The following is a 24,242-nucleotide window of genomic DNA, read 5'->3' as shown; positions in this document are numbered from 1 at the left end:
ACAGTAGGTACAGTATCCAGACATTTTACTCAAATAAGAATAAAAGGTACAATGTTGTAAAATGTTTTCCAAAAAGTTACTCAAGCAAACTAAGTAACTGTAACTAGCTGCTACTCTACTCAAATGATTATAGATTTGTAGTCTAGTTACATTAACTTGAGTAGGTTTTTGGGAAAAAAAATTACTTTTAGGAGTATTGTAACTATGCTGTACTTTTAATTTTCACTTGAGTATTTTTATTATAAAGTATCGCTTCTCTAATTTGAGTCAAATTTATGGATTTGTAGTAACTAGTTACATCTACCTGAGCAACCTGTTTGGAAAAAAATTATTTTTAGGAGTATTTTTACTACATTGTATGTTTTACTTTTATTTGAGTCATTTTATTATGAAGTATTTCTACTGTTTCTTGAGTAAAACTTCTGGATTTTCCAAAACTTAAACAGACACAGAAACACCTGCAGTTTTTGTTAAAGTTTCATAAGTTTTTTATCTAAATAATTTTTATTTTGTTCTTTAAAATACCAACACAAATACCAGGAATGAACCCCACATTTGACTCATTATTCAAACCGTCTTTCAGCTTCTTCATTTAGTGACATTTTCCTGAAAAAGAGTTGGGAAAGTGAAGTTCAGCTACACTATGAATATAAACGTCAAGACGTGATCCATCACGCAGGAGATTAACAATGAGACATTTTCTGTCTCTGTAGGAGTCAACGGACTGTTTGGAGGACACGTTGATCCCGTGTCAACCAGACTTCTCTCTTGGGACGGAAAATGGAAGTGAGGAAGGAGAAAACCCAAGTGAGCCGAACAACGACAACCCCAACAACCATTCTCCTGAGAACCCAGGTCTGGATCAGTCTCACTGTGGCTGACTTGAAACAGAAACAGAAACAACTGATGCCTTTATTTGTCACACTTAGATGCAGTTTATAGATGGAAAAAAGATTAAAACTTGTCACCCACTTAATTCACGGGCCGTGATAAAACAAATTTGTTTGGTTCAGTTTCTCCATCCTTACTCAGGATTAATTACGGTTTGAACAAGATGAAGTAAAAGATCTCATAAAATATTTTGTCCCGATTTAAAGAAATTCAAAAACAGGTGAGAAACAAAGTCACTGATACATATCGACCTGATAAAGTCTTCATATCTATTTTTAAGGTTGGAGAAAAGCTCATTTTAAGGTGGTTAGTTTTGCCACCAAAATAACTCAAAGACAACATCAATGATCCAAAAAGCACACATTTTGTGGCCTTTTTTAAATTTGATCTACATTTTACAGTAAAAAGTCAAATGTAATAAACAAAAAATATATAATTTTGTTGAAATCATTAAAATAATAAAATTTTTATTTACAAAAACAGATCAGTAAGTCATTGTGGATACAAAACATGATAGTATCAGCATACAGTTTGTAATTTTTTGGCAGGACGCTGCAAGGATTTTCTTCTGAGTAAAATCAGCTCAATAATTGTGATTCTAGCTTCTATAAAATTAGGATTAATGCAAAAACTTTGTTAAACTAGATCTAAGATGCAAAGCCCACATTTTGCACATTTTGCGCTTCTATTTGGGTCTCAACTGCTTCTAAAAAACATCCAGCTGTTTTTCCAGCAGTAAGTTCATGTTTTTTGGTGTCTGGAAAATGAGCCGTTTCAAAAACCTCCCAGTTACTGAGTTATATTCTACAGGAGCTGTGCCGTTACCTAGCAACCTCAACAAAGCCCAGTCTGTTACCTAGCAACCCCTAGCAGAATTCCAGCACCTTTATGGCCATGTACATTTGAATAGATGAAAGAAAAACAACTGAAAACTGCCTTTTTTTTACATATTGAGATTCACTGCTCTTCTACTTAGTTTACCATTTTACATTTTTGCATACGGTTATTGTTTTGTGATGTGCAACTTTATCACCAGAGCCTCGTTTACAGGAAATTTGTTTATTATTTAGTTGAATTGTGTTAAATCGTTTTTTTCCTTCCAGCCATGAAGAACAACTCTGACAAGAAGTTCTCCTACCAGCAGCTTCCTGTGTCCTTAAAGCTGATATACACCATCCTACAGGTAGCTACTCTGAACCAGTACATGCTGGTTTATGCATTTTGATTGTTAGTCATGGATTGTTGCTGTGTTGTCAGGAAATGTCCAAGTTTGAGGAGCCTGACATCTTGTTTAACATGCTGAACTGCCTGAAGATCCTGTGCCTGCATGGAGAGTGTCTGTACCTGGCCTGCAAGGATCACCCGCAGTTCCTGGCCTACATCCAGGAGAAGAAGCTCATCCCCAGGTGGAGAAAGGACGCTGGGGTGTCCAAACCTTTTGGCATACGGGCCAAAAATGTCAAGTTTTATCTTCTCCAGGCGCCACAACATTTTTAGGACTTCTAACTATTTTATTTTGGTATTTTTACTCACTAAATAAACACAATATTTTGATGAAATGAGCAAAGCAGTCAAATATCTGTAGTTCTTTGTAGGCTTAAAACAAAATAGTCTTGCAGGTTTGCCAGATTAAAACAAAGCAAAACAGCAAATCATAAATCTTTCATCTTTTTCTGGATTTTTTGTCTCATTTTAGCGACAAGAACAGTTCATGGCTCACTCCTGTTTTATTTTCCAGTGTGCATCCCCAGGTCTGCATTTTAATAAAAGCTACTGGATGGTTTTGGTCCTTATTACTAATAAATTAAATTAAAAGTAAAACCCCGGATAAATACTTTTTTTTTGCACGTTGCTTTTTCCATTTTAAGATTTTAACCACCAAACCAAGTTTAGGTAATTCTTCAAATGTGAAATTTGTTTTTAGTGCCACGAATGGCCCCCGGGCCGTACTTTGGACGCCCCTCTAGGCCTGTAACAATAAATCAATTAATTGCATAAAAAATTAAAAGAAACTCAATCATTTTTTTTCTCTTTTCTCTCTCTTTTTACCAAAAACTGAATGACAAAAGTCTTCAGTCTCAACTATTCCTTTTTTTTTGAAAGATATTTTTTTTTACACAAACTTCATAATTCATTTTATTTGTTGTTTCCGTTGTTATTCATTTTGGATATTTCAAATGTCTTCTGGTTGCAGTGTTTAAGTTTTCACTAGAATTAAAATTTTATGGATCCTTGAGAATGAGTTCTTGCATTATTAAGCCATTATTGCTACTATATTGCTAGAAAATGGTCTCAAAACAACAATATTATCATTTATCGCAATAAGTTCTGAGACCATTTATCATCCAGCAAAATCTGTTATGGTGACAGGCCTGCACCCCGGTTGGTCTGGTTAGTTTCGGGTCGCTCTGTGACTCCTGGTGCGTTCTGTGTTTCAGCCTGTGGTCGATGCTGAAGTCCGAGTTCTGCCAGCTGGCCTCGCTGGCCGTGCCGCAGCTCCTCCACGCGCTCTCACTGTCCCACGGAGCCGACATCTTCTGGAAGCTCATCAACACAAACTTCAACAGCAAAGACTGGAAAATACGCTTTGAAGCTGGTGAGAGAGCTTGATTGTTAGTATCCTAATCTTTACTGACATTAATATATGTATGTACAGTATATATATACTGTATATTATTAAATATTTCCCTGTACAAGCAGAATTAGTAAACTAGTGTTTTTATGTTTTGCCAAATGAGACGTTTTAGGATTTAGAGCTGAAACTTACAATTATTCTGATGATTAATTGATTACTGGGATATTCGGCTGATTTTTCATTTCACCATTTAAGCATTTTGTATATTAATTTTTAAAATGTATTTCCAATATTAGTATAATTTTTATTTTTTTAAAATAAGAATCAAATATTTTATTACCTAAAATGCAATAATATACCATTACGTTTAGTGAATGCTTGACTATTTGTAGCAAAGAAGCTAAAAAACATACTTTTAACGTGAACATGTGAAAATTCAACCCCTTTTACTTCACTTAACATAAATAAAGTAGGGCTGTAAATAAAGTGTAGGGATGATCTGTGTCTGTTTTTTTGGATTAACTGATTAATAGGTAGTAAGAAGTGCTTAAACAGATTTGTGGCTAAAATTTTGCCACTTGAGGAGATTTTCTTTTCATCTTAAATGCAAAATTGTTATATTTTTTGTAGTTTTTGGATAATTACTACTTTGACTGTTTTGTTCTTTTACCAAATTTCCCTTTTTTGTCTCAATACTCCAGTTAATGATTAATCGATTAGTAAATTAGTTGAGGATAATTTCAATAAACGATTAATCGTGATTAAGCCGTTTACTCGTGTCAGTCCTATTAGGTTAGTAATTAATAATGGTTATCCTGCCTTATTGCAGATGGAGAGCCGCTTTACAATGTTGACACAAAGCACTAGGCAAATGATACGGTAACAGTAGATATCTGGGTTTATTGGAAATAAGTAGAAATAACACAAAGATTCAGCAACGCTTCAGAAAAAGAAGAGTTTTGGAATTTATTAAATAAGACTTTCTATGCAGAAACTATGTATTTATCTAAAGTTCGTGTCAGAATTATAAATGTACACATCTTGGCATTATTTTCCAATATATTTCAGTCATAAATGGCACCAACAGGCTTTCAGACCGCTGCCTAAACTCAATTGTTCTCCCATACTGACACCTAGTGGTCAACATCAGATTTTCAAATGTTTCTAAAGCAGTGATTCTCAAAGTGAGGAGACAACTGCCTCCAGGGTATAACATTCAATGATTGCACTTATGTGGGAACTACAACATCTGCCTTTAAAAAATACATTTTTTGAAATACGTGAAATTAAATACAAGGAGTATTTGTGATTGACTGGCTGCTCAAAGACAAATTCTCCATGGTTTCTCTGCTGTTTTGAGAACAACAGAGAAACAATTGATGAGAATGACTTTGTTTCTCAGAAAGTCTTGAGGGTTTTTTTTTTTTTTTTTTTAGATTGAAGCGTTATGTGTGGATTTTTTAGATCTTTAAGTCTATTTCATGTTGTGTAGCAGGTGCTATTCAAATGGTTTCTTGATTCTACTGGTCACTTTAAAATTATATCTATACAAATAAAAATACATTGACTAAAACACCATAAATCATCTGTATTAAATGAAATACTGCTGGGCATGTTGTAGAGATGCAAGTTATCGATTAATGAATTAATCTAAAATTGATTGATTTTATCGATTGACTACAATTAATTAATAAGCGGCCTTGTTAAAAAAACAAAACTGACTTGTAACTCTTTCCAGAACATGAAGGGCACATTTTTTTAATAATATCCTGAATTTAATATATATTTATATATAAAAAAATGTTACATTATTTTGTGTTAGCAATACAAAGTATTGACTAATAAAAACATTTCGTTTACTAACATTATTAAACTTAGACATATTTATAAAATGTAACAGTAGAGGCCCCTCTTAGGTTGCTGAATAGAAAAATAAAAGATGGAAATTATAAAATATGAAAAACAGTTAACAGAGAGACGTTCATATCTGTGGTTGCTCTTGAAGGAATGTTAAAACTTTGCTCCATGATGTGCTCTAACTCACAAAACCCTCAAAATCAAACGTTTAATTCAACACAGCTAAATCAGCGCTGTCAAAATGAAACATTAGCAGCTTGTCGAGTGTTTATATTTCAAAATAGAACCGCATAAAATGCATGTTACATCCCACACCGGACTTAATTTAAAAATTTGGACCGTTACTCTTCTAGCTCCGCCGCCATCTTTGTTTGCTTCTGCGTCAACGGCTCCGTTTAAGGATGACCAGCTGCGCCCTCTGCTGGATGGCGGCCGAACTATAACACTAAAAGGACTTTAAAGCGGATGTTTTAGTTAATCAGTTGGAATAAATTTTAATCTAATAAGGCATTAATCGACTGACTATTAATTTGTTTGTGTCCCTAGCATGTAGTAGCTTCTTTCCTCTTATTTACAGTTTGTTCCTCATAATTTTTCTTTCTCTCTAGTCGAGAAGGTGGCGGTGCTGTGTCGTTTTCTGGACATCAGCGCTGTGACCAAAAACCACCTGCTGAAGTACTCCTTAGCCCACGCTTTCTGCTGCTTCCTGGCCTCGGTGGAGGACGTCAACCCTTCGGTGGCCACCAGGGCCAGACTGCTGCTGGACACCATCAAGAGGCCGGCGCTGCAGGTCAGCCGATAGCAGAAAATAACTGATATGTAGGAAACATTGGGGTCACTTTTTTCTTTTTTGTAGTTCTGCAAATCAAATGTTTGTCACGAGTAATGTCCGAAGTTTTTATTTCTTTCTGAGGAACTATTTGTGTAAATTTATATGCTGTTTCAAAGCTTATAAAGACTAGAAGTGTCTATTTTTTGTGAGTGTTCACCTTTTGGTCTACATGAACTAATTTTGTCTTTGTCAAATTGCTTAAAGGAAGAGGTGGACAGAGTACTCAAAACTGATATTAGTGTGTGGACGTCTTGATCAATATTGAGTAAGATGATTTTTTTGTTGTGTTTGTGAACCTGTTGGCTCTGCAGGGTTTGTGTCTGTGTCTGGACTTCCAGTTTGACACCGTTGTCAGGGATCGGCCCATCATTCTCAGCAAACTTCTCCTGCTGCACTTCCTGAAGAAAGACATTCCTGCTCTGAGCTGGGAGTTTTTCGTCAACCGCTTTGAGACGCTGTCGCTGGAGGCTCAGCTGCACCTGGATTGCAACAAGGAGTTTCCCTTCCCCACCAGTACGTAGTCGTCACGCTTGATGAATTACAGCCGATCGCCTTTACAGATTAAGGTTTCTCTTTTCTTTTTCACAGCGATCACAGCTGTGCGAACCAATGTGGCGAACCTGAGCGACGCGGCGATGTGGAAGATACGGCGGGCGCGTTTCGCCAGGAACCAGCAGAAGAGCGTGCGCTCACTACGTGACAGCGTGAAGGGAGGCCAGGAGGAATCGAAACGCACCTTTTCCCTCCCAGAGTCGCTGAGCAACCGACTTCGTGAGTAGAACAAGACGATATATCTGACCTTTGACCTCACTGCGCTGAAACCAGCAGTCAAACTCTGCCTCCAAAGACCTTTAAAGACACAAGACTCTTACAAGCAGAGCTGAATAGCTAGAAACATTTACTCAGTTACATTTATTTGAGTAAGTTTTTGGGAAAAAAATTACTTTTAGGAGTATTTTTACTACATTTTACTTTTACTTGAGTAGTTTTATTATGAAGTATTGCTACTCTTACTAGAGTAAAATTTAGTCTTACTTGAATTTAATTGACGTGTGCCTGTATTTCAAGCATTTTTTTTCATTCTGCGAAGTTACTCACAGTAGGTGAAATTTTACTCAAGTACAAGTAAATGTACAATGTAGTAAAACTTCTCATAAAAGTATATTTTTTAAAAAGTTACCCAAGCAGTTTTTTTTACTTGATTAATCAATTAATCAGATAGTTGATTAATCAATTAGTTGATAAGTATTTTAGTAATCATTATCAACTAAAGATTACTAAAATAATCATTAGCTGCAGCTGCAATGTTCTGGGATGAGTTCATATAGCCAATAAAGTTTATCCAAACTATTGATAATATTGACACTAAGTTGGCATCAGTATTGAATCAATACTAACATTGTGAGATCTGAGCAAAGCACACAGTTCAAGTGAAAAGTCCCAGTAGAGTAAAGAAAACTTAATATTTACATTCCATGAGAGTGGGACTGAAAGGCTCTTTCCTGGCGTGCAAACATGTGGCGACTGGATAGCATCTAATGGTTTTTAATGGTTTTTATGGAGAACTGGTGACTTCCCCAGAGGCGGCTCCAGTTTCCATTGAGAGCGTTGGACATTTTCCCTCCCTTACTCTTCTCCTCTAGCCTGGTAGGTCTTGGAAATAAATCCTTTAAACTCTGAAAACATACCTCTAAGAAAACCTTAGTTACTCTACATTTGTTTTGACTGCATCACGTTTCCCATTGATAATGTCCTTTAAAGCAATTTTTATAACAGTGATTAAATGTTTTAGTGTAAGCTTACACTGTTTCAATAAAAGGTGGAAAGCTTTTTATTATTATTTTTTTTACCAAGGGGGAGTGAACAAATTAAAAAAAAATTTAAAAGTCTTTTATAACAATTTTTTTTTTCATGGACATTCAAACATTTTCTGGAGATTTTTCTCATTTATTTAGAATAATAAAAATTTTAATATTTACATTTTTTGTCTTTGATGCTGATTTCTGTTTTGATCCTGTCCATTTGACATCTGATAAATATCTCTTTTGAGTTACTTCTGTTACAAAAATCACTATTTATTTCCACAAAGTCCAAGCACATTTTTTAAGTTTGAACTTTTTTTTTTTACCAAGTTAGTGCTGCTCTTTGTGGTAAAATAAGGATGAATTTCCTTCAATGCCATTCATTTACAAACAGTCTGACTTGTATGGACATGTCATGGTTTTTGTCTTTAATCAAACGTTTTCATTATGTTTTTATTATCACATGTTCAAAGATCATGTGTCCAGTTCCATCGCCTCCTGTACATTTTCCTAAATTTTGTTCTTCATCTGTGGTTTTTAGCACTAAGACTTACCAGGCAAGAGCAATCTGCACCAGCACTTGCGATATGATAGAGAAAGTCCTGCCAGGTAAACTACAACCCAGATCTGAAACATACTTATATATTGTATCATATTTGGGAGAAACCAAATCATTCAGTCTAACATTTAAAAGTGAAAATCAGAGCAATTGAGCTTAGGGATGCAACAATTAAATAACTTATGATTAATTGTCGGTTAATAGTTAAAAATTAGATCTATTAGTGTTGTAGTTTGGCCGCCATCCAGCAGAGGGCGACGCTGGTCATTCTTGAAAGGAGCCGTTGATGCAAAAACAAAGATGGCGTCGGGGTGAAGAGCAACGGTTGAAACAGTCCGGTTTGGGATTCAAAATGCACTTTATGGTTACAGAAAAACGGGGGGGAAAATAACGCAGAAAATTTGTAACACAATGGGAAAAAAACATGGCGCCTAGAAGCACAGATGACTTTCAGGGCTGTGTGCGTTAAAGCACTTGAAGCGAGGTTTTAGCATTTCTTCATACTTCTGTATGAACGTCTCTCCGTTCATTGAGAATTATGTGTTTCAAATCTGTTATCTATTTTTCTATTCAGCCATAGAAAAATAGTGGTGATTGTTTTGTTTTGTTTTATAAATGTAGCTTAAGGTTAGCCCAATGAGAAACCTACAATTTTCTGTTATTCAGTCAGTATTTAATACAGCTGACAAAAATAATGTTATTTTAAAAAATTCTGAATATTATGAAAATCTTATGGAAAGTGTCTGCCTTCTTGACACAAGAAAAAAACTCCTGTTTAAGAAGATGGCCGCTTGCATGTGCATGCTTATTTATTTCTTTATTATTTATTCATTTATATTCAGTCATACTGAATTACTTTCATCATTCTAGTTATACATATTTGATCGACTTTATCTGTAATTTGTATTATTTATATTTAACACCTTAGATGGAGTGGCTTGTCAGCGAATAAGCAATTTTCCCTTTGGATCTATTCTATTCTAAATTCGTTGAGTTTTAACATTTAAAATGAAAATAATTAAGATGTGCTCCTTTGCGAACAGATTGCTGCTCATTTGTTTTTCTTTCCCATTTACATACCCCATAAACTCTGTGTTTATGCTCCATGATTGTGTCTCCATTATCCCTGAACTGGTTGAGTTGACTCCCCCATCTCTGTGCTGTTACGCCCCTACCCACCCTGCTGCTGCTCCCTGTCCTCTCCTCCTCCCTTTAGCACGCTTCCTCCTGCACTTTAACCCTGACGCTTCAGCACCTCTTACAGGCCAGACTCCTTCTCCTGAGGACGACACCATAATCAGAGACCTGCTGCCCGAAGACGCCGGCATCGACCACCAGACGGTTCACCAGCTCATCATGGTGCTCATGAAATTCATGGCCAAAGACCAGAGCAGCGCCGACGCTGACATCAGCAGCGCCAAGGCGTTCAACACCGTAAAGAGGCACCTGTACGTGCTGCTGGGTTATGATCAACAGGAAGGCTGCTTCATGATTGCACCTCAGAAGATGCGAACCTCCACCTGCTTCAACGCCTTCATTGCTGGGATTGCACAAGTGACTGAAATCTGATTTAATTTTCCACTTTTGCATCACTTCATTGTGTTTGAATTGTAAACAATGTGATTCTGACTGTGGTTTCCTTCAGGTGATGGATTATAATATCGGTTTGGGAAAGCAGCTGCTCCCCCTGGTGGTCCAGGTGTTGAAGTACTGCGCTTGTCCGCAGCTCAGACACTATTTTCAGCAGCCGCCCCGATGCTCTTTGTGGGCTTTAAAGCCACATATTCGGCAGATGTGGCTCAAAGCTCTGCTTGTTATCCTCTACAAGGTATTTCTATAAGAAAAAAAATACAGCACAGAAGTCATTTACAGTCATGGTTTCTCAAACTGAAGTATCTCGGTAAATCTATATTACAATTCAGTATTTTCAACCCATTTTTTAAATCGCAATTCAGCAAAAAAGTTGCATGAATAATTCTTGATATTTTAAAGTAGCACTTTTTTATAACTGAGTTTTAAACTTTTTAAAAAAAGATCACAAGTTTCTCACAGTAGTTTTTGGTAATTTGGTAAGTTTGAGTTACAGTCAAAGTGAGGAAAAAATATTGCCTCTTTTATAGTGTTTGGTAATTTCTGGTTTCAACCATATTTATTCAGCACCCTTCACATTTAAATAAAAATAAATTAAACATTTATTGCAGGGGCAAAATCTCCAAATGAATATTTAAGAAAAATTACAACCTCTAAAACGAGACCAGTTAGGCAGTTTACAAAATTACTGGTTGTGCTGTTATTGGCACAAAATAACAAGTAATACAATATATTTTAATTTAGTTTCTTTATGTTGATTTCAACATTTTATTTATGATGATGAGACGAGATAGTCCAAAAATCCATAGAAATAGAAGAAATTAATAAAAAAACGTCAGGAAGCAGCAAATATCTTCAGTCAGAAAAATTAAAAACTGTAACCTGGGTGGACTCTGAACTACAGAGCATGTACTTATTGTGTTGCAGTACCCTTATCGAGAGATGGATGGCAGTAAAGTGGTGCTTCACCTGGTGCACATCACCATCAACACCCTGAACGCTCAGTATCACAGCTGCCGTCCACACGCTGCCGCCGGGCCGCTCTACAGCGACAACTCCAACATAAGCCGCTACAGCGAGAAGGAGAAAGGTAAAAAAAGAAACACTTTAATAACTCTGCCATTTTATCAGTCGTTAATAACTACCGATTCTAAGATCGTGAAGCAGAGAAGCATTTTCTGATTGGCTGTTTTAAAAATCATAAAATACACTCCACAGAAACCTGTGAATTTTTCTAACATATTTAGGCTTATGTGGATATTTAATAACAAAATAATTACATTTTGAGATTTTCTGTAAGATCTATGTAAATATAAATTCACATTGTACATTTTTTATACTTCCATCTGGTATTAATTACTTCTAAGTCAACCGAAATGCTTAAAAAGCTCACCCAACCGTTTTTTGGCAATAATTTAATATATTTTGGTGTATGGAGAATGAGCCATTTTCCATACACCATACAATCGACAGATGCTGTGCTGTATTTGTTGATACGTATATTTGGCTGAGGTTGACTTAGCAATTACAGCCAAATCCAGCCTGTTACCTAGCTACCCAAGCAAAGCTCCAGCACATTTGGTCAGCTGGTTTTACCAATGTACAATGGCTGCTGGAAAAGACAAGTGTTTTATTGTTGACTTACCATCCAGAAACCATTTGCTGCATTCTTGTTGGCTGTACAGGAGGCTCCACTTCTGCTTTTCAAATCTGTACAGTTGTACAGTTACACATTATTTTGCATCTTTTTTCACTGTGAGTGTAAACGTTGAGTTGGAGGCCATGACGAGCAGCAGCTTATTTGGATTTAAAGTGACAGAATGCCCTTAAACATCTTATTCTGAATGGAATGAAGGATTAAAATTTCATTATCTAAAACTATTTTGTGCAAAAACGTAATGAACATGTTTTGTATCGCCATGGACCAATCCTAACCTGTTCAAGGAAGTATAATACATCATCTTTAATAAATCCCATGTCCTGTATTGTTTCTCTACATCAGAGGAAGACAGCGTCTTCGATGAGTCAGACGTCCATGACACACCGACTGGAGCTGCCAACAAGGAGTCCCAGACATTTTTTGCCCGTTTGAAAAGGATTGGAGGCAGCAAGTCTGTGAAGTATCAGCCAGTGGAGCTGAACGCCAAGAGAAGTAAGAAGTTTTCACCTTTATAAACCACATCAGTAGCTGCGTTTGCAAATGTTTGTCTATATTCTGCTAATGTTAAAAAAAAAAACATGATTTTGCAGCTATGGTGTTTCTGTTAAATAAGAAATAAAATTAAAATCACACGTAAATAAGCTTGTTTACGTGATAAGTCATTCAAAATAACAGCAGTGATGGATGGCGCCAGCGCTCATCATCTATTAGCCATCAGACGAGACGTTAGCATCTTATTCAGCCGTTGCAGAGATGATCCGCTTATACTTGGGAGCAGATACGTATTCGGCATTTTAGGGAAATTGCATTCGGCCATTTTGCAGAAGAGCTCTTGATTCAACATGTTATCATGACACGCAACTTTTTATGAACTTTGTGATGCTGTGAGAGCTCTGGTGGAGCCAGCTGGACACTGTCCAAAAAAAAAAAAAAACATCTTCCTCCTACTACTTCCTGTCATCATCTTCGTGGTTTTCGCCAGGAGTGAAAACTGGCTGTTGATAACGTGACCCGTGTGATGCGAAAACAGTGTTTCTGTTGCAGTTCTGTGAAATATGTCTTTTACGATATGGCTGAAAAACTATCTTAGCAAAATTTGCGTGTTTCCATCAAGCAAATTTATTTTCATACTCCGAACTTGTGGAGTTTTGTGTTTAATGGAAACACAGCTTGTGATTTCAGGAGTCCCTTTCTCCTCATCTTCATTTTTGTTCTGTGCGTCAGGTGAAATCGAGCTGTCGGAGTACCGTGAAGCCAGCGCGCTCCAGGACAGCATCCTGCACTGCGTCAGGGAGGAGAGCACCAGGAAGAAGCGCCTCCAGGCCATGCATAAGCAAAAGTCTCTGGACATTTCCAACACGGACTCCATCCTTTTCAGTTTGGACGAACACCGCAGGAAGTCCTGCATCGATCGTTGCGACTTGCAGGCGCCCACTGCGGTCCTCTCCTCGTCCCGCAGGCACCAGGGTAAGGGATCCTGCGACGGTTCTTCGTTTCGGGTTGATCCCGTGGATCGCCGAGGTTCCCGTGGCGGCCAGTCGGACACGGCCAAACCCGTCATCCCAGAGGTCCGGCTCAGCTGCATGGAAACGTTCGAGGACAAACTGGACCAGGGCTCGTTAGAAGGGTCGGCTCAGGAGAAAGAGGACCAAGACCTCATCGACCTGTCGTCAGACTGCACCTCCATTCCAGAAAAACACTCTCTGCTCTCCATGTCCGACAGCGACTCCTTGGTGTTCGAACCGCTGCCTCCGCTGAGGATCGTGGAGAGCGACGAAGAGTTCGACCTCAACACCATCATTGGCTCCAGATTCAGCGGAAGTCCGAAGGTCTTGGCATCCCCTGCTAGCAGCAACACGTTGAGGTTGTCTCCTGTGGTTCAGGTGAGCTTTGAGGATTGCTCCAGTGAAAAAAACGACTCAGAGGCTGTGGTTGGAAAAGAGCTGCCATCTTCAGAGAGGAAACTCAAAGGTTTGACTCAAAGCGCCTCTTTAGAAATCCATGAACGCCTGGAGAACGTTTCCTATGAAAGCCCGATGACCTTGAAGCAGAAGAGAGATCTACTGAGGAAGACTCCGAATGTCCCCGACTCCTCGTTAGACGACTCCTCTGTGATTGGCTCCAGTCCCTCCGGCAGGACCGTCTTCTTGGACATCCCGGAGGACAAAGCCGAGCCGCTTTCCTCGCCAGAGAGAAGCAAGACAGACAGCAACGACGAAGAGGAGGATGGAGACGACGAGGAAGACGAAGACATGGGGGACGAAGCCGACAGCGAGCCCAAACCCGACAACGCAGACGATAACGACGAAGCAGAGTTCAAAATCCAGATCGTTCCCCGGCAGCGGAAGCAGAGGAAGATCGCCGTCAGCGCCATCCAGAGGGAATACCTGGACATTTCGTTCAACACGTTCGACAAGCTGGGAGGAGAGGCGACGACTGAGACGGGTAAGACTCGAAATAAAATGGTCATTAGCTCAGCTTGTTGGAAAAGAACACTGGAACAAATCTCTAATAGTTGACACAGATCCTGAGGTTTTTGCTGCAGTATGTAACTTTTAGAAAAAATATATTTTTACATATTTGTTGGAGCTGTCATTAAGTGATGATGGTATGAGACAAATGATCTGTGTATTTTCCATTGTTTCTCTCAATGCTATCTAGAAACAATCAATCAAAGCCAGGAGGGGGTCTTAGCAATCACTTCTCTAGTAGAACCTGCCAAGAATGCTTAATCTAGTTAGCATAGCCACTGATGACTGCAGTTAAATGGTTTTCCTGTAACTATACGCTGTTTCTCCATCATTAGCACATTTAACAGCGAGTACATGAGATTGACGGACAGCGTTAAGGCCCTCCTCTTGGCTCTAATCGGTTGTTTTTAATTGGGAGCGGTGTATTTCTTCAGACACCAATAGTAGCCCAGGATGGAGGTGGAGGAGATCAATCTTTTCACAGATTATCTCTCTCATAACAAACTCTCACAACATGGTGACAGCTTTAACAGATATTCCTCAAAACCTATTTGCATTTCTAAAGATGTCCTTGACGATTTATAAAAATTTAGTGCATATAATTAATCTTATGATGATATTAAGGACTTAGAATGCTTTTTTTCCTATTTTTGGAGCATAAACCCTTTATTGTGATGGATAAAATACACTTTCTACTACTCTTGTGTTCTGTTGTTGAAGGTCTATTCAGATATTGTATTATATATAAAGCAGAGTCAGAGGAAGTGCAAATATATTGTAATGCATATGTTCTCTCCATTTCCCTGCAGATCACAAAGGCATGTCTGCGTTGGAAAAGCCCAGGGAATCGGCCTCAGCTCCAACTCTTGAAGCTGCTCTGCCTGAAACGAGCCATCGCTCCTCAGTGTCAAGTAGGAATCACAAACTTCTCCACAAAATCTGTCTGAAGAACTTCTAAAACCATTTCCGATATTCTTAAAAATACATAAAACCCTTTTTCTCTCTGAATGACTTTAAATTTGGCTTAAATGGGGACTTATTGCATAAAGTTTACTTCCACCTGGGTATCAACTACTTCTTAGAAAAAACAGCCCAAGTGCTTAAAATAAATCACACAGACATTTTTTGGCAACAATTTAATGTTTTTTTGGTGTCTGGAAATAAGCCATTTCAAAAACCTCCCGATAAGTAACATTCAATGTATATTCTGCTGTTACCTAGCAACCCCTGCTGAGCTCAGCCCAGTTACCTAGCAACCCCAGCGGAACTCCAGCACATTTATAAATGAACTTGTTTTCTCTCCCCTTATTCTGGCATTCAGCAAATACAAACAATTTTGGTAATCTTAAATAGTCTAAAACAGGAAAAGTTTAATCTGATTTAATGATAGACAGTCAGAAAAACAGGGTTGTTTCTTTCTATACGATATGTGTTAACATTTGATTACAACTCTTAAAATATTGTCACCTTCCTAAAATAAAGGCCCAAAAATGTCAAGAGAGATTTGCCAAAAAAAAAGAAGATTTCTTTACATTTGGCAAAAAATTACTTGGGTCATTACTTTAGAAAGGTGGCCATATGCAATTTCAGACTGTAGAACTAACAAAAATAAGTCAAACTAAGCGTTATGTGACTGTTAGTATTTTTTTTGTCTTGTGTGACCTTCAGCTCAGTACCGGCAGGCGAAGCGAGGCTCTCTGGGCGCCCTTACGATGAGTCAGCTGATGAAGAGGCAGCTGGAGCACCAGTCCAGTGCGCCGCACAACATCTGCACCTGGGAGACCGGTCAGGACTTTTCTCTGTAGCAACGAAACGTTTTCAGGAAATTACACAAAATGAGATGTAGGACTGGGCAACAGATCAGTTTTGATTAATCTAATTTGTATTTTTGAAGATTTAACTTTTGGAAAATCTAGATTTATTTCTTTTTTTCATCAATTCACTCCTCCTTGGGATTTCATTGTCAGCTCACCCGAAGCGGCCATCTTGTTTGGCAAACATGCTCTATAGCCTCTATTTATTTTGACTTTGAATTCAGGTCAACTCTGCAATGGTAGTATGGTCAGGCTTAGATATATATAATCAAATTATTGAGTATCACCATCATCTGATGGTGCAAACAAATGTTTATTTTGAAGAAAGAACCAGATGATCTGAGATGCTCACGTCAGACTGCGATTACTCTACTCAAGCTTTCTAATTCTGGAAAAATTGTGTTTTGACTTCATTCTCATAATGAAAAATCTTAATAATTCCCATAGTAAAAAATTATGAGAATTATTAAAATTCTCGCAGTACAATTTCTTTTGAGTAGTACTACTTTGTAAAGCTCAAAGAAGACATGATTGACATCAGAAATCAGATTGTTTGATGGCGTATTAGGACCATTGTAGACAGAAAAAACTAAAGGAGTAAATTTCCGATAGATCTCAGAAATGTTCTAGAAAAATGTTTCTGAGTTTCAAATTCTAAAATGTGTTTAAAAATAATAGAAACTTTTTAATCTCAGAAAGTTTCTAAATAAACCATGGAATTTTCTGAATATGAAAAGTGAAATTTTGCAATAAAAAACTGAGAAATTTTGAGATTAATCTCAGAAATGTTCTAGAAAAACACTTGGAAATTTGTGAGTTTCAAAAGTCGAATTTGTTTACTTTTGGAAATTTTTTGCACGACTCAAATTTCCACATTTTTTCTAGAAGAGTTCTGAATTTTTTGGCAGAAATTTACTCCTTTTTTCCTTTTCTATCTACAACGGCTTCTAGTCATAGATCTGGTAGGGAAAAAATCAGATTTTTTTTTTATTTTTCATTTGTATTGCCCAGCCCTACTGAGATGATAAAACAAGAACTGAACCACGTCTTCTCCTTGGCAGGTCCCACAAAAACCAGCTTGCTTTCAGCGCCGAGCACAGTCAGCATGTTTGTTCCGGCACCTGAGGAGTTCATCGACGAGCAGCCCACCACCATGTCTGACCGGTGAATAATTCATCGCCTCCACCTGGATGAAAACCAGAGTTTGATACCCAGAATCACATGTTATATTTTTTGTTCCTCGCCTAAGGTGCCGGGACTGCGCCGCCGTGCTGGAGGAATACGATGAGGAGACTCTGGCGCTCGCAGTCGTAGTTCTGTCAATGTTCATCCACCTGAGCCCGGATTTGGCTGCTCCCATGCTTCTCGACATCATGCAGTCTGTGGGCAGGTAGGGCGCTGCAGCTCCATCCACACACCACTTCATGGTTTCATAACTGGCTCATGCATAATTCCTCCCTGAGTCCGAATCTGATGCTTTGATCTCTGTAGGCTGGCGTCGAGTGGCAATTTCTCCGGACAAGCCGAGAGGTAAGACAGTTTCAAGCCTCAGGTGTTCAGGTGTGCATGCAGAAATACTTTGTTTCTGTTTTTCAGCATGTTGATCCCTGGAAATGTAGCAGGCGTGGCCAAGCAGTTCCTGCGCTGCATGTTTCACCAGCTGGCCCCTAATGGCATCTTACCGCAGCTCTTCCAGAGCAACATCAAAGGTCTGCTTCTACTTTTTACCCAAACTCAGTCTGAAGCCTCGTACACACCAAACCAAATATCTCCACCAGATCAATTAAAAAATATACAGTATATCCACCAGCAATTGATTTCAAAAATCCTACAGGGAATAAAATCATTTCTTTCTTAATATCTTCACAGATGGGAGTTTCCTGCGAACACTTGCGTTGTCTTTGATAGACTTCAATGAGCTGAGCTCTGTTGCTGCTCTCAACATGCTACTTGAGGTACAACCAGCAGGGGGAGCGCTTGTCAAACAATAAGCTTTTCTTGGCTCTGGCCGCAGAAGTCTTTTTACAACAAGAAACTGTCTAAACATTTCAATAAACATGCTAGTGTTTATTGGTATTATTGTTAAATAATATAAAAAGATAACTCCTTGAGCTGTTTTCAACCACGTCATTACATCATAAACACTGATAAATCAGAACTAAATGATCACCTAAGTGGAAATATTCTGTGTTAAAAGAACTATATTACATAAGCCTTCTTTGTGTTTATCATAGGGCTTAAACAACAAAAAGAGTCTACCAGCAGGGGGCACCATGCTGCACTGCCTGGAGAACATTGCCACCTTCATGGAGGCTCTCCCCATGGACTCTCCCAGCAACCTGTGGACGACCATCTGCAACCAGTTCCAGACCTTCCTCACAAAACTGCCCTGCGTTCTTCCTCTGAAGGTAGATATCAACTCTTCCGCTCACTCAGTCACAGGCTGATATGCTTTAATGTGATTACAGCTGAAGGAAAAAGCATCTAGCGGTGTCCTTGTCTGGTTCAACATTAGAGTCTTAAAATTGTAATTGATTTGACTCTGATGCTTTTAACCTTGGATGTCAAATTAGTCAGCACGCAACATCCAGGAACAGGACCAGATGTTTGGGTTTGAGCGCCGTTTTTTAAAGCATGATAACAGCCTATGGTGGTCAAATATGAGGCTGAAATGATTAATTGGATTAATCGTCAACTAATTTAGCAATCAAGGTATAGTTAACTGGAGAAAAGGCCAATTGCTGAAAAAAACAACACACTCAGAGCAGTAATTAAGTCAAAACTGTAAAAAATATACATATTTTGCATTTGTCTGTCAATATGTTTTACCCAAAACTCCTCAAACGGCGCAGCTTTTGCTTCATCCAGTTCAAATTCACTAAAGGAATGATATATTATTGGATTTCAGGCAATAAAATGTTTATTTTCTTATTTAAAAAATAAATTGAATTGTTTCTTTACTTTATACCTTTTTAGGTGTTTTTAATATTGCAGTGGTTGAATGAAAAATCTGTAAAACGTGCAATTTTATCCGATTAATTTTCAGAATAATTGATTGCTTGACAGAATAAAATAATTGTTAATCAAATACGTTGCAACGTGTCTCTCCACAGTGCCCAATGGATTCCAGTTTAAGGATTATTATTTGTCTTCTGAAGATCCCAACTACAAACGCAACTCGGGTAAGTTCAAAGCAAAACCTTTGAAATGTAACTAGATGTGAAATTTATCTTTTAAAGGTGAAACGTGTTGAAATGTTGCAGAGCTTGCTGGAGCCTTTCTCTAAGCTGCTGAGCTTCGTCATCCAGTACGGATCGTTCAGCCTCTCCTACCTCGTCGAACTGTGTGGACTTTGCTACAAAGCCTTCAACAAGGTGCTGTTGTCAGAAACCTCTTCATGTCCACACAGAGAAAAACAAATAGTTTGAAAAATTAAATGCTGCAGCCTCGCATTTTTATTCATCTTTCTAAAGAAATGTTTTACATCTTAATGCTATTTTTTGATATTATGCTAACTTGGAGGATTGTGTTGTTAGCAGTGACACCCCTACTGGGGGCCAGGAAGGGCCATTGTCCCCTCTTAAAAAACCTGCTGCTCCTTTTTACACCAGAGTGGTGTAAAAGTTTGAATACTTACCTTGACAATGCTTGAAAAGTGCTTGAATTTCACTATGGAAAAAGTGAATCAGAGGGACAATTAAAAAGTGGGTAAATGAATCCGGTTTGGCCCGGGGGTTTAGGAGTTAAACCGGTTTGCTGCAATCTGCTGGCTTCTCGCTCATCACTTTTAGGTGACGCTCCTGCTTCCCCGGCTCTCCACTCAGCTAGAAATGTGGCCTCATGTCAAAGATGATGAAGTAAATAATCAGGCGGTATTGATTGACGAGATTAGTTTGTGTGCCGGAGGAGGTGATGTATGGGGCATTTCTCTGTGACAGAGATGGAGCTTGCCCTGGTCTCCGCCACTGTCAGCACCGCATGCTTTATGTCGCCTGTTGTATTGATTTTCCACTCTGTTTAATTTCTCACCTTACAAACACTGCAATTCCAAACCTGCAGCTGCTTCAACAGAATGTGTTGGACTCCAGCAATGTTTCTGGTCCTGCTGTCAAAAGGACCAGCACCACAGGCAGATATTTTCACTTATAACATGGGAAAAATGTCTTGTTATAAAAAATCTGCCAGCGGAACCAGTACTTTTCATCAATATTTTAAAATTAGTGACTTAAAACAAGCTCCTATTTCGCCCTTAAAAGTTACTCGTAAGATATTTGCATTGGAAACAAACAAAAAAAAAAGCTTTTATTTCAGATTCTAAGCACAGGAGCCAAAAGAGCTATTACCAGAAAATAGCTTTATCTAACAAGCATTGACAATGAAGCCCAGTTTGGCCAAAATTGTCTGATAATTTCATAATGATAAGGATCACTTTCTGTATCAGAATACAACAGAATGTTGTTTATTTTTTAAAAAGATGGGACCATTGGATTGAGTAGATTAGATTTAAAGGGAACCTATAATGCAAAATTAAAATTTTGCACATTGTTGTACTTCCATTTTTGTCTCCAGGTTTAAAAACCACCCAAGTGCTTAAAAAAACACCCATTAAATTGACAATAATTTAATGTTTTTAGGTGTCCAGAAAATGAGCTGTTTCAAAAACTTTCGGAATGTAACGGAATTAGAAGCCCCACCCGTTGCCTAGCAACCCCAGAGAAGCCCAGCCGGTTGCTCAGCAACCCAATGGGAGCTCCAGCACATTTGGTCAGCTGGTTTCACTGCTGTAAAATCTCATTGTCTAAGAATAATTTTGTGCAAAAAATGTAATGAACATGTTTTGTATAGACCACACATTTATTAGGACATGTTCAAGGAAACATAATAGGTCACCTTTAATCGACTACCATTTTAATTTTATTACTAGAGGGTACATAATAATTTAATGTGGTACAGAAGGCACACCTGTATCCATTTACATAACATACAAAAATATTATAAAACAAAGAATTTAAAGAAAAGGAAAATTCTAATAAAATTCTATTTATTGACATAGTGTCAATTCACAACAATTGTTGCCTCATGACACTTTGCAGAATTTTTTTATATTTAAATTCAATCATACATACATTCCAGTTGGTCCTAGTTATTAAACCATACAATAAGCTTACTTAATTATTCAAAGTAGTTTAAGAAGTTTCTGTAATATTAGATTAGATTGCATCGAACATTTCTCATCTCATGCACCATTTCTCGCTGCTGCACTGCACACTGTTTGACCAGACCGTCTTACCGGAGCTTAAGAACAGCCGCTACATTTGCTATTTACCAAAACGGCACGCTCCATTAACTTTTAATTATAAGAGAGCGGCGAACAGGTACGCGCATGGACACACAGGGAGAAACGTCAGTTGTGCAGGAGCAAAAAGAGACATGAGCAAACACGACCGCAAAGAGGAAGCAAGAAAGAGAGAGAAACTGTAATATGACAGTGTGGTTTGTAAACAGGCAGCTGGGCTTTGTGTGGAAGGGATGAACAAAGAGAGCAGCCCGTCCTCAGGGAGGGAGAAGGCAGCCTGACAGCCTCATCTGAGCTGCCTGGGACTCTGGGAGGAGAGATCTGGACTGGCCTAAATCTACTCCTCAGCTTCCCTGTTCTCACTCTCCCTGCCTGCCCTCCGCTCCCTCCCGCTGCCTGTCCTTCCCCCTCTTTTCAAGCCACAGAGTTTATGCTTTCCACGCAGCATGAGTAAGGAAGAGTGATAATAGAAAAAGGCAGTCTTGCTGCTCCAGTACATTTACTCGCCTCTTCATCCCCTCTCATCCAGGAGCGAGATAAGTTCTACATGTCCCGCATTGTGGTGTTGGAGCTTCTGCAGGCTCTCAAGTTCAAGTCTCCTTTGCCTGATACAAACTTGCTACTGCTGGTCCAGGTAAAAAAAAAGAAGAAAAGATCTGTTCATTTTGGTAAATCTGTCTAAATCGATTAATCGGATTAATCGCGATTAATCTAATTTAGTAATCAATTAATCATTTGGTGAAAGAAAAACACAGTCAAAGCAGTAATTAAGCCCAAACAATACAAACAATACATACATTTTACATTTAAGATAAAACAAATCCTCAAAATATGCAGAAAGTGACGGATTTTATCCGATTTATCAATTAATCGGCAGAATATTTGATAGAATAATTACTAAAATAATTGTTCCAGTCATAGTAGATAATGAATGCAGCTCTTTAAAATGCTGTGAATGTTGCCAGTTTGTTTGTGCAGATATAGGAACGCGTCTGGCAGAATCCACCATCATCCAGAAGCACATGATCTCCACGCTGCCGGGGGTGAGACATAAAACCGTGTGTGCTACAACACTATTAAGCCGAGCCCAATAAAACAGCAGGAAGAACAGACGGACCTCTATAAAGTTAAGCTGTTTTCTTCCCCTACAGTGTACGACTGCAGCAATGGAGTGCATGAGGCAGTACACCAGTGAGCTGCTGGACTTCATTGCAGATATGCATACTCTAACTAAACTAAAAGTATGTCTTACTTCACCGGTAGATTATTATTTTTTTATTACATTTGATCTCTTTGGTGATGTTTCTCATTTTCTAAATTAACTTTTCAGAACCACATGAAGGCGTGCTGTCAGCCGCTGCATGAGGACACCTTTGGGGGAAACCTGAAAGTGGGTTTGGCACAAGTTGCAGCCATGGAGATCAACAAAGGGAACCACCGGGATAACAAAGCTGTGGTTCGGTATCTGCCCTGGCTTTACCATCCGCCTTCCACCATGCAGCAAGGGTGAGAACAAGCACATCGAAACCCGTCACTCACTGAGGCCGGATTCAGAGGAGATGTTTTGTTCTAATAGTGTTTATAGAGTAAAGAAAGGGGAAGGGACTTTTCACTGATGCAGTAAACAAGCTTCACTTGCAAAACCCCCTGATAATATCATAAACATATAAAAAGAAAAAGAAAAATTCAGTTAGAATTATTCTGAAGTAGTCAAATGTAAATAAAAATAGAATATTATTAAAAAGTTACACTTTTTTAAAGCTTTTATTTCTGTCAGGTAGGATGGATTTCTGCTCGCAGATAATAAAAAGATGAATCTTTACATTAACATATTTAGTGCTGAAACTATTAATCGGATTAGTAGTGATTAATCAATTATTGAAATAATTAGCAACTAATTTAGGAATTGATTAATCATTAACTGTAGCTTTAAAAAGGCCATTTGCTAAAAAAAAACTTCATATTCAGATTAGTAATTAAGCTGAAACTGTATAAAATAAATATACATTTTGCATAAAATTGTCGCTGTGCAGTTAAGAGGGTGCAAACCAAATGTCATTATGAAGTGTTGAACATGCCTCAACATTCTTATTAGGAGGACGAATGAGCCGGATCACAGAGGCACATGTACCACTTGCTGCCTTAGGATTTCAGTTCAAACCTATAATAAAATAAATGTTTATTCAGTTTGTTATCTTCACCCTTCTCTCTTTATTTTATTACTGTCATGCATCACTATTACTTATGATCTCCAAGGTTAGTTTATATAAATGTTTTCTTACTAATTGTGGGTTTTCTAGGGATTTCAGTACAATTATCCACTAACATAAAGGAACACATTATTTTACAAGAATTATCTGACTAAGCTATTGTTGCACTTTCACCACAGTAAAGTCATTCATCATAATTTTTAAAGATAAGAGATCAAAGTTCTCCAACATTACGTCTCTTGCTGGTCTAAAATAGTCTGGACCATGAGGTGTAATAAATCAGTTTATGTACGTTTAGATTTCTTTTTTAGCCTGCATCTTGCTTGGTTCTACTTTTTAAAGTATATATATATATAATTTATTTAAAATGAAAAAATTAACAAGAGATTTATATATGACTGAATTGTTGCATTTGTGGTTTTCCGTACCTGCTGCGGCATAAACTGTTTTAAACCAATTATCCATTATTATTTTTAAACACAATCCTTTTTGGCAAGCTAACTGTAGCATCGTACTTTGAGCTAAATCACAGCAAATAAACGGTCGTTTACATGCGATGCCTGGCGGACCACCAGGGGGCGCCCGCGGACCACCAGTGGTCCAGGAACCACAGTTTGAGAAAGATCTAAAGCAAGTAATGGTCAACGTCACATTACTTATTGGACCTGTTCTAGTTATTACTTCT

At 38.1% G+C, this 24,242-nt stretch overlaps 1 protein-coding gene across 4 annotated transcripts in view; it reads left to right on the top strand.

Moving 5' to 3' along the window:
* The window catches only part of unc79 (unc-79 homolog, NALCN channel complex subunit), a 63,038-nt gene that overhangs the window by 33,156 nt on the left and 5,640 nt on the right, over positions 1–24,242 (top strand). For 3 of the 4 annotated variants that reach the window (XM_028000074.1, XM_028000073.1, XM_028000076.1), the window contains exons 20-45: positions 714–855; positions 1,995–2,074; positions 2,149–2,297; positions 3,330–3,487; positions 5,932–6,113; positions 6,467–6,668; positions 6,744–6,926; positions 9,733–10,070; positions 10,162–10,344; positions 11,034–11,196; positions 12,109–12,258; positions 12,991–14,211; positions 15,047–15,148; positions 15,906–16,022; positions 17,113–17,215; positions 17,301–17,441; positions 17,543–17,581; positions 17,648–17,760; positions 17,921–18,006; positions 18,286–18,459; positions 19,165–19,233; positions 19,315–19,425; positions 21,877–21,981; positions 22,313–22,390; positions 22,499–22,588; positions 22,678–22,853. In XM_028000074.1, coding sequence (XP_027855875.1) covers positions 714–855; positions 1,995–2,074; positions 2,149–2,297; positions 3,330–3,487; positions 5,932–6,113; positions 6,467–6,668; positions 6,744–6,926; positions 9,733–10,070; positions 10,162–10,344; positions 11,034–11,196; positions 12,109–12,258; positions 12,991–14,211; positions 15,047–15,148; positions 15,906–16,022; positions 17,113–17,215; positions 17,301–17,441; positions 17,543–17,581; positions 17,648–17,760; positions 17,921–18,006; positions 18,286–18,459; positions 19,165–19,233; positions 19,315–19,425; positions 21,877–21,981; positions 22,313–22,390; positions 22,499–22,588; positions 22,678–22,853 — 4,655 coding nt within the window. The remainder of the gene's footprint in view (positions 1–713; positions 856–1,994; positions 2,075–2,148; positions 2,298–3,329; positions 3,488–5,931; positions 6,114–6,466; positions 6,669–6,743; positions 6,927–9,732; positions 10,071–10,161; positions 10,345–11,033; positions 11,197–12,108; positions 12,259–12,990; positions 14,212–15,046; positions 15,149–15,905; positions 16,023–17,112; positions 17,216–17,300; positions 17,442–17,542; positions 17,582–17,647; positions 17,761–17,920; positions 18,007–18,285; positions 18,460–19,164; positions 19,234–19,314; positions 19,426–21,876; positions 21,982–22,312; positions 22,391–22,498; positions 22,589–22,677; positions 22,854–24,242) is intronic. The other variant, XM_028000075.1, reaches the window with a different exon arrangement.

Source organism: Xiphophorus couchianus, chromosome 19, assembly GCF_001444195.1.
Source record: "Xiphophorus couchianus chromosome 19, X_couchianus-1.0, whole genome shotgun sequence".
NCBI classification, from domain to species: Eukaryota; Metazoa; Chordata; class Actinopteri; order Cyprinodontiformes; family Poeciliidae; genus Xiphophorus; species Xiphophorus couchianus.
The sequence above is the reverse complement of the archived record's forward strand: the minus strand, read 5'-3'. Positions and strand labels throughout refer to the sequence as shown.